The sequence below is a fragment of the Octopus bimaculoides genome, chromosome 2 (genome assembly GCF_001194135.2).
Source record: "Octopus bimaculoides isolate UCB-OBI-ISO-001 chromosome 2, ASM119413v2, whole genome shotgun sequence".
NCBI lineage: Eukaryota > Metazoa > Mollusca > Cephalopoda > Octopoda > Octopodidae > Octopus > Octopus bimaculoides.
The window spans coordinates 41,580,137-41,591,336 of NC_068982.1; the positions used below are offsets into that span (position 1 = coordinate 41,580,137).

Genomic DNA, 11,200 nt, shown 5'->3' on the forward strand with positions numbered 1-11,200 from the left:
ACACCGATTCCATTACTGAACTAATACTTATTTCCTCGACTCCGAAAGGATAAAAGGCAAATTCGACCCCGGCGGCTAAGTTGCGGGAACACAAACAAACTGACACGTGTCCTTTCGGGGTCGATGAAATAAGTATCAGTTGAGTACTGGGGTCGATGTAATCGACTATCCCCCACCCCCAAATTTCGGGCCCTGTGCTTATAGTAGAAAAGATTATTATTATTATTATTATTATTATTATTATTATTATTATTATTATTATTATTATTATTATTTCTAAGGCGGCGCGCGGGCAGATTCGTCAGCACGCCGGACGAAATGCTTAGCGGCATTTCGTCCGTCTATACATTCTGCGTTCAGATTTCGCCGAGGTCAACTTTGCCTTTCATCCTCTCGGAATCGATAAAATAAATACCAGTACAGCACCGGGATCGATGTAATCGTCTTACCCACTCTCCTGAAACTGCCGGCCTTGTACCAAAATTTGAAACCAATATCAATATGATCGAAAAGGCAGCAGGCTGGTAGAATCATTTGCACGCCGGCAAATGCTTAGCGGCGTTACGCCCGTCTTTGCGTTCTAAGTTCAAATTCTGCCGAAAGGATTATCATTATTTTCGCTGCTGTTACTTTGTTTTATAGAGCAGTTGCAAGTCTCACTCTTTCTCTCTCTCTCTCCCTCTCTCTCTCCACTTGCTCTCTCCTCTCTCTCGCCCTTCTCTTGCCCCCTCTCTTTCTCTCTCACACACACACACGTGCGATGGGCATGCACCCAGTTTATGTTCACCAAATTCCCTCACAAGGCATTCGTTGACCTCTGGGTGAGAGTGGGTGAAAGTAATCTTGGCCTACATTGCAAATTTCCCTTGAAAGCCTCGTTAATGTTGGTTGTTTTACTCTAAGTATTATTTATGATTTGTAATGAGAACAGAATCTGAGAACTAGGATTCTGTTAAATTTGTAATATCTTCGATTCTGAAAGAGTATTAAGTGAGTCAGATATTCTCAGGTTGACAGTATTTTTCTTAGGATGTTTGCAATACTCACGAGAAGAATTTTTTTGTTGCTTTGATACTTTTAGTTTTCCTAGTATTTGGCTGTAGTGTTTAAGAGCGCCATTTGATATTGTCAGATCATGTGATTTCCACATTCCTTGGCCTTTTCAATGGTAGACGTCCGGTTAGACAGCAGTCAAATTCCCAAGTCAGTGATATATAGAATCTTAGTTTCTATTCAGGCACTGGTGTCGCAAATAACCAGTGGGCTTATTAAAAAATAGCTATCAGCGACAGAAGCAGTATTAATACTAAAAGAATATATTTTGTCTCCCACCAGGGCGGCGAGCTGGCAAAATGCTTTGCAGCATTTCGTCCGTCGCTACTTTCTAAGTACAAATTCGGCCGAGGTAGACTTTGCCTTTCATCCTTTCGGGGTTGATAAAGTAAGGACCAATTGAGCACTGGGGTCGATGTAATCGGCTAACTCTCTCCACTGAAATTGCTGGCCTTGTGCCAAAATTTGAAATCAATGTTTATCTCCCACTAAAAGTGGATGTTGTGTTAGAACACAGAATACTGCGTTATTTACCTTGAGTGAATCTCTCATATGGAAATGTGGAAGTTTTGAGCTTATGAATTATTAAAAAAAAAAAAAAGAATATGATGATAAATTGTACTAAACTGAACTGAATTGAATTTCAGAGTACCAACTTCTACTAAGATGGATTTTGTTGACACCAGTGCAACACCAGTAGTTCGAGACGGTTTGGTAAATGATATCATGTCACAACTGTATGGAATGGAAGTAGTCAACTTCACTGAAATGGAAAGTTACATCGATCGAAATTATTTGGTTAATGTGAAGAAAACACACAGAAATCCGTACATTAAGGAGGTGAAACCTCATGGTTATGTGTTGAAAATCTTCAACGGAGAAGAATCAAAGGACGAAGATTATTTTGGTACAGATCTTCTGTTTTTTTTATCTTTTAGTTGTTTCAGTTATTGAACTGCGGTCATACTGGGGCACAGCCTTCAACCCAAGTAATACGAACCCAAAACTTTACAAATTTATGATTCTGGTACTTGTTCTATCGGTCTCCTCTTTTGCCGAACCGCTAAATTACGGGACATAAACAAACCAACACTGGTTGTCAAGTGGTGGGGAAGACAAACACGAACACAAAGACAAGTGCGTGCACACACACACACACACACACACACACACACACACACACACACACACACACACACACACACACACACACATACACATACATTTAATATATCAAATTAAACTTACAACATAATTATCACTGTAAAGTTCATGGGCTGATTATGAAGGAGTGATGCTAGAGTTATGAAATCTTACGTGCATTAATTCCAACCCTTTTTATTAATAACATTGTTTCTTGAGGTAAACTGACATCTGACTGGTTAAAGAAAACTTCAAAATTAACTGGTCTCTTAAAAATGGACAAAATTTGGCTTCGTGGTGGTATTAAGTACTTGCAAAAACAAAAAGAATGCGTTTAGTCCTCAAGGACGTTCATGCTGACATCGTTGCTATATTAAGAGATGACGCACCAGCTTTAGCAACTGTACAAAAGTGGACAGCTGAATTTAGGAGAGGAAGGGAGAGTCTTGAAGATGATCAAGGTCTAGACATCCTGTAACTACCACCGCCAAGGAAAACATTGACCGTGTTCACCGCATAGTAATGGATGACAGGCGACTGACTATAAATCGAATAGTCAATGCAATTAGCATATCCCATGAATGAGTTGAGAATATTCTGCACAATGAACTTGGTATGACGAAAGTTTCTGCTCGGTGGGTGCCACGTCTTCTGACTTCTGAGCAAAAGTGCACCAGGATAATCACATCACGGGAAAATCAGGCATTGTTTGGAGCAGATCCAGCTGGTTTTCTTGAAAGTTCCCTAAGCCAGGATGAGTGTTGGCTTCATCACTTTGAGCGAGAGACAAGGAGACAATCTATGCAGTGGAAACACCCCTCCTCACCGACTCCAATGAAGACCAAGATCGTTTCATCTACTGGGAGGGTGATGGCCTCAGTTGTTTGGGGGTGAGGATGCAAAAGGCATTGTATTTATTGACTATCTTCAAAAGGGCCACAACATCAATGGAAAGTACTATGCCAACTTGCTGAGGCAGTTATGAAAGGTTATCAAGACCAACTGTCCAGGAAAATTGACAAAAGGGGTCTTGTTTCATCAGGACAATGCTCCAACACGTAAGTCCTTGGTTTCAGTATCTGCTGTGCGTGACTGTGATTTTGAATTGGTCAATCACCCTCCCTATTCTCCCGATTTGGCCTCATCTGACTATCGTCTGTTCCCCAACATGAAAAAAACATTTATCTGGAAACCAGTGTCGCAGTGATGATGACATCATATCTGTTGTTGATGAATTTTTTCACGAACAGCATGAAAGCCGCTTCAGCAATGGGATCCAAGCACGGCAACACTGATGGGAGAAGTGAGTGGACTAAAAGATGGGACTATGTTGAAAAATTAACTTCATACCATGAGAGTGAACTTTTCAGCCGACCCCTCATATATATACACACACACACACACACACACACACACACACACACACACACACACACACACACACACACACACACACACACACGTGTGTGTTTGTGTCGTAAGAAGCTTGCTTCCTAACCCCTTAGTTCCGGGTTCAGCCCCACTGCACGGCACCTTGGGTAAATATCTTCTACTACGATCTACCAAAGCCTTGTGAGTGGATCTGGTTGACAGAAGCTGAAAGAACCACGTTCTATCTATCTATCTATCTATCTATCTATCTATCTATCTATCTATGGGTGTCTGTGTCTGTATTTGTTGCCCCATCACAGCTTGACAATCGGTGTTAGTGTGTTTACGTTCCCGGAACCTAGTGGTTCGGCAAAAGAACCGATAAAATAAGTACTATGCTTAAAAAATAAGTTCTGGTGTTGATTTGTTCAACTAAAATCCTTCAAGGCGATGCTCTAGCATGGCCGCAGTCAAATGGCTGAAACCAATAAAAGAATAAAAGAATAAAAGAATAAAAGATATGTGTATACACACACACACACTTATATATATATACACAGATACATATGTTAATATCTTATGAACATTATATGTTTCAACTCAGTGAACTGTTTAGAATTTCTTCCTCACGTTCCATTCCTGACAAGTAACACACACACACACACACACACACACACACACACACACACACGCACGCGCGCACGCACGCGCGCACACACACACACACACACACACACACACACACATACACACACATGCACGCACACACGCACGCTCGCACTCACGAATACAAAATGCTCATAACATAATGAGATAATATTTATATTTTGTCTTTATTCCCCCGAGGTCGGATTTGCCTTTCATCCTTCATGGTCGATGAAAATAAGTACCAGCTGAGTACTGGGGACGATGTAATCGATTTACTTCCTCCCCTAATAATGCTGTCCTTGTACCAAAATTTGAAACCAGCATCCACTCTATCTTGCGATGAAATATTATTTTACAGTTGAACTAAATATGTTAGAAGTATATTAATATGATATGAATATTAAATACGTTTCTCCCCCACCCACAACCATGAAGGCGCATGGCTCAGTGATTAGAACGTCGAGTTTACGATCGCGTGGTTGTGAGTTCGAATCCCGGACGGGCTGTGTGTTGTGTTCTCGAACAAGTCACTTTATTTCACGTTGCTCCAGTTCACTCAGCTGTAGAAATGAGTTGCGATGTTACAGGTGCCAAGCTGTATCGGCCCCTTTTTGCCTTTCCTTTGGATAACACAGGTGGCATGGAGAGGGGAGACCGGTATGCATGGGCGACTGCTGGTCTTCCATAAACAACCTTGCCCGGACTTGTGCCTCGGAGGGTGACTTTCTAGGTGCAATCCCATGGTCAGCCATGACCGAAAGAGGGTCTCAGCAGTCTCTCACCCCCCCAAATATTGAACATTTTGCTAAAACGTAATAGGTACTGTGTATATAATTTATAAGTTTACTACACTTTTATAGTTATCAACGTGTCAAATAAATAAGGCGCAGTGTTGAGAGAATCGTTAGCACGCCGGGCAAAATGCTTAGCAGCACTTCGACAGTCTTTACGTTCGGAGTTCAGATTACAGAGAGGTCCACTTTTTGCCTTTCGTCCTTTCAGGGTCGATAAAATAAGTACTATTTGAGCACTGGGGTCGATGCAACCGATTTACCCATCTCCTAAAATTGCTGGCCTTGTGTCAAAATTTGAAAACAATAAATTGCTTCTATGACCTTTACTGAAATAGAAAGATTTTAAAGGCTTTGATGAATATAAACTAAGTAAGTAATTAGTTAGAATTTATGGGCTGGAGTTGAGTTCCAAAGAAAACATGCACGAGGCTGACACAAAGAAAACAGCACGAAGCTGCCACAACTAAATTATATGTTCTATGGTGTGAGACATTGTCTTAAACTGATTCTATGCACATCTTGTTTTTGACAGATGCATGTTATTTTGTGGTTGACTATCTTCGAGAATATAATATTCCTGTTCCGGAAAGAATACAAAGAATTGATGGTAAATTCCAGAATAGAGAAAGATTATATAATGGTAAATTTCTTTCTTTCTTTCTTTTTTAATATTGTACGTTTATAAGGTAAGTCACTGGTGAATCTCAACCTGTGGAATTTGCTGGTACCTTGCTTGATTTCGGCGCTTGGTCTATTTCTTCAGAGGGAAAAGCTGTAAGAGTTTTCTGTACGTTCAATAATGTAACGTTTGGACCTTCGCATGGCTTGCTTTAAAATCCTCTTTTCTTGAACTTTTTATAGAGACAGATCCCAGAGTGGACCTGTGTGTGTGTGTGTGTGTGTGTGTGTGTGTGAGAGAGAGAGAAAGATGATGGGGGACAAAGAGACAGAAAGACTGAATAAAGGAAAGTGAAAATTAATAATGGGTGTGTGCTTGAAAGAAAGATAGAGACACAGACAAGGTTTGTTCGCAATTGTTTTTGTTTCGATGCTGGAAATGAAGCCAGAGATCTGAGTTCTAAACTGAAAAGTGAATCAACAGAAAGATAAACAAGAAATTCCTTTGTTTTTTAAACTTGTGAAAATACTATTTGCTTTTTAGGTTGGTAGAATTAGTAGAGACTTGATACAACTTGGATTCTTTGTGTCGTATTGTTCTGGTTTCAAATTTCTGGAATATCGACTTGAGATTTTTCTTTCTCGTGGCTCGATATAATAAATATCAATAAATTAATTAGAGCGAATTAATTAGTTATACATTCACCTTAACCTCTCCATTTAACACACAAATGATTTCATTATGTAATCTCGACTGAGACTACACTATGTAATCATTTGGTCAGTCTGAAAATTCATAGACAAGCCAAGTGGTTAAGAAGTTCTCTTCGTAAATGACGAGTTCCCGTGTTCGATGCCACTGCACTACATCTTGGACAAATGTCTTTTATCATAGCTTCGGTTCACCACAAACCTTGTGAGTGAAACTGGGTAGACGGAAACTGTATAGAAGCCCATTGAATCAGTTGTACCTTTAATTCAAAGACTGAGCCTTGTAACATGCTGTGTCATACCGAATCTGTCTGATGATTATATCAAGGGTACAAGTGTTTGTAGAATAGTCAACTACTTCACATGCTAATGCAAAGTTTTTCATTTGATCGAACAACTGAATATTTATCGTCGAAATTGACGGAGGTCCATTTCCTTTATATGTGAATGTGTACATGCATACGGGAAATTTGTATGTATGTTTAGCTGTGTTGATATGCGCATGTGCGTTTTGAAGAACTGTTATTTTCTATGTATTTATGGATAAACATGAAGAACTGTTATTTTTTATGTATTTATGGATAAACATGAAGTTTTTTAATGTTTTAGATACGGACGACTCCGATTCAGAAAAGAATTGTCATATGATTATTCTCTTGACCTTCGTTCCTGGAGTAATTTTAAGTTCAGTACCTCTGGTTCCATCTCTGTTATATAATGTTGGAAAGCTACTTGGTCGTATGAGTAAGTTATTACAGGTGAGTAAAATTCTATTTCTCAGAGATGCACATTTCCCTGAAAGTTTCTTCGTGGTCTGTCAGCTTACTTGAAACTGTAATCAACTATCCACGCCACCATCTTAAAAAAAGGAATACTACCCTGCTATAGTCTGTATTCCAGCTTCACTCAGTCAGGTAGTATATGCACGTCACGTCCTGTATTGAAGACTTATTTCACAATATATTCGAAAGTAATCGTTCTTAGTGACTTTAATACTTATGTTTTCTCCACTCCTTCCATGCCCACGCTACTATAATAGAAACCGGATATTTTACAATTCCGAACGCTCTGAAACTGTTAATATCATAACCTACTGGCATTTCTGATCGATATATATTCCCCTCGAACACTTTTGATCTTCAAGCTTAGCCTTCATCAAACTATCGTCGTCACTGCACCTATCAAATCGTTTACCCAACGAATTCTGCCCACACCGAGCCTTATAGCATTTCAAGCAAGCTAACTGGTTAATTTCTCAGCAAACACGAATATCCAATTTAGAATAGAGATTATGTGTTGCTGCTAGTTTCTTCTTTTATTAATCTACTGTACGATCCTGCTTATTGAAAACTTGTGGCCGGAAATTCTGAGAAACTATTTTATGCTGTTAGTAATCTTTATTGCTGAAGGCTGTATTTCTGTAGAGATGTTCTGTGGAGATCATGCTTGAGATATAACTGTTCACTGACAACCTGCCTATATTAGGCTTTTGATCACGTGAGAAATGAAGTTCAGTTATAGCTGTTAAAGAAACATTCATCAATTACTCTATATTTCCACTTCTTTCAGTAGTGAATTGTAACTTCCTATACACGTATTTAAAAAACGATTTTACAGGATTTTTGATAGGATACAAAATCTCCACTGTTCAACCAAAAGATTTGTTTTGTAACAACCAAGTATGCTATAACTCTTTTAGAAAAGAGCAAGTATCTCAAACCAAATTTTTTGTCTACTACAATATATCTGTCATGTAACTAGATATATTTCTCTTTCTTTTATTGCAGAATTTCTCTCATCCGTTTTTCCAAAATAGACCTCAAGTTATTTGGAATCTGGAGAAACTACCTATACTGACTAAATACCTAGAGTTTATCGAAATTGAAAACGATCGAATGCTAGTCGAAGAGGTCATTGAAACTTTCAAAAAGGAAATTCTTCCAAATATCTCAAAATATCAGAAAGGTAACTTCCAAGTTGAAACTCTAACAATATCAAAAACTGACTCTCTAAAATGCCTCTATAATTAAAAATTTGATTTCGACTTATTAAAAAATTAGGGTATTTTCCCAAATCATAATAGAAATACCTTCTTGTGGATGCTCTTCTTGTTCTCAGTAAAGAATATGGGAGATGCGAGTCGACTGCATACGGAAGCATTTCAAAGATTACTTGAATGTTTGTATGTTGGAGTGAGAACGTTAGAGGCAATGGAAGCATTTTTCGGGTATCACTGGATACAGAGAATTTTTTAACAAAAATCGAATTCCACTTGAAGAAGAAGCGTGGAAGCAGTGTGTTATAAAAGACAGTAGCTCCTTGCCTGAAAAAATGTAACTAAGGACTAAGACTAGGGTGAAAAGTGATAGGCGTCTGTTTCAGGAAATGCAGAAGGGTATTCAATGTTCTTTCAAAAGAGCAACTAAGTCCTGACAGATGAGCATGGTAATGCGTTCTCTTCTGATCGAAATACCTGGCTGGTCTTCAATACCAAAGGTGAGGTGAGACAAGCCAAGTTAGTGCACCACACCTGGTCATTAGTTCATGCTCCAAAATAGACATAGCACAATATAAGGGTGAAAGCAAGAGGAATCAGTGACATTGATTCGTTATCACCTTTGTGACGCAATGCAGCCACCATCAACTACATCTCGAGCATGGCTGAAAATTTCAACTCGTTTTTTCAGGACCAGAAGCCGACTGAACCGAACGTCTCTGCAAGATAGTTAGGTTCCTCAACTGGTCCTTGGAGTCCTTCTCTATCACAGAATGCCATCTATGCCATGTATATTTATATTTAATTTCTTTTGTTTTAATATTCTGTACCATGTGTACTTGCATTTAATTTTGACCTTGATTTTTTTGTACTCCAAAGTACCCAGATACTTGTAGCCATCCACTTCAACATCCTTAATTCTCTCGCTGTATATAGAACAGCCATATTAATGAGGCGAGAAGCATTACTTTTCAGTATAGTTACTACTTTCATCTCTTATAGAGATTTTGTAACTAACTGCTTTGCTTGTTGCAAGATCAGTGACTGATTGTCGCTTGATTTTCTATATATTGTCACCTGGAACAAATTCTTGCTGTCTCTAGCGGCCGAGTGTTCACCACTGACGATAGGCACAGATAGCCTGAAACTGTTCGGTCTGGTGATCCCGTCGTATGCTAGAAGACGGTAGGTGTTCGCTCCCCTGCTTGCAATATATACCAGGTGCAGATTGCATCGATAACCAGCCGGATGAGGCTCTTCCTGGGGTGAAAAACGGTGTAACGCCGAACAGCCGTATTGATGTGGCGATAAACATTACTTCCTATGTGTGTGTGTGTGTGTGTGTGTGTGTGTGTGTGTGTGAGTGGAATTGTGTGTTACTCAACGATTTAATCCCAGCATTGGTCTGTATTTCATTTCAATCGGACAATTTTTCACATTTATAACGTTGCAGGTCATACCCATGGTGACTACAGTCATATGAATATCATAGTTAGAAAGAAACATGAGGAAGTCGAGTCACTGCATTGCAACGAAAAACTTTGTTCGGTGAACATTAATGATACGGCTGGAAAAATACCTTCGTCACCGTACGGCGTGTCTGGTATTATCGATTTTGGTCACACAAGATACTCGTACATAGTTCATGATGTTGCAATTTCTATTGCTTACATCTCACTGGAGAGCAAAATCATTGATTCATTAGATGTTGGTGGTCACATTTTAGCTGGTTACTTTTCGGAGATCAAATTGAATTCAGAGGAACTTGACGCTTTACCTGTTTTGATATGTGGTCGCCTTGCTAAGTCATTGACTATTGGAAGGTACGTATATCAACAAGATACTACAAACTTGTATCCACTGAGAACTTCTGCTCAAGGTTGGCCATTGATTCGTAAAATCTGGAAGACACCAAAAGAAGTCCTTTTGAAGAGATGGAATGAGATTATAAGCTCATATGGTGAAAATTAACGAGAATATATGAAGTAAAATGAAAAGGAACGATTGGATATATAGCTTTTGTTCTCGCGTTTTTTATATACGTCTAACACAGAATTACACGTATGTAAAGGTTCACTTGCATATACCTACCTACCTACCTACCTACCAACCTACCTACCTACCTACCTACCTACCTACCTACCTACCTACATACATACATACATACACACATACATACATACATACATACATACATACATACATACATATGTAGCAGGAATATTTAGCGATCGAATTTGGATTACTATTTCCGATGAAAAAAAAAAACACACATTAAAACCTAAAAAAACCTCAGCTAAAGAATACGATTGCAATTCGCGAAGATGATACCAACGTCATAAAAAAATCTGATAATTCAAGTCTTCGTGTGGATCGGGATGTAACAACAATTTCATCTTCGGCGCATATTTTTTTTTTTTGCCTACACCACCACTATATATTAAGCATATTTTAGCTACTAACAGAGGAGAATACACGCAGACAGCAGACGGTTATCATCAGACAATATCAGAACCAGCAGCTGTCCTGAGCGCTGTCGCAACACAAAATCAATGGACGGCGGCAACAGCACCACACAATGATCAGCTAACATCAAGAAACTCTCGACAGCGGTTATTATCATACCTAGTCCAAGAACAATTAGTTTCAAACTATCTTGATGTTTGTCGTTCGTAGTAACGACAAAAATTTTGCTTGCAATAAAAATAAATATTCTTTTATCAAAAATTTTAAACAAGTTTCTTTGTTTATCGTCACGCTCACATACATACACGTACGTACACACATACATACATACATACATACATATGTATATAATGATTTGTGATAGAAAAGAGAAACTGTGTACAGTTATGGGAGTTTGCTG

The 11,200-nt window shown here is 38.8% G+C and overlaps 1 protein-coding gene across 5 annotated transcripts in view; it reads left to right on the forward strand.

The window, feature by feature from the left end:
• The window catches only part of LOC106884233 (hydroxylysine kinase), a 30,488-nt gene extending 19,417 nt beyond the window's left edge, over positions 1-11,071 (forward strand). For all 5 annotated transcript variants that reach the window (XM_052976762.1, XM_052976764.1, XM_052976777.1 and 2 more), the window contains exons 2-6: positions 1,701-1,960; positions 5,542-5,649; positions 6,948-7,096; positions 8,126-8,303; positions 9,788-11,071. In XM_052976762.1, the coding sequence (XP_052832722.1) occupies positions 1,701-1,960; positions 5,542-5,649; positions 6,948-7,096; positions 8,126-8,303; positions 9,788-10,305 (1,213 nt within the window). In that variant the 3' untranslated portion in view covers positions 10,306-11,071. The remainder of the gene's footprint in view (positions 1-1,700; positions 1,961-5,541; positions 5,650-6,947; positions 7,097-8,125; positions 8,304-9,787) is intronic.
• Positions 11,072-11,200: the final 129 nt, after the last annotated feature.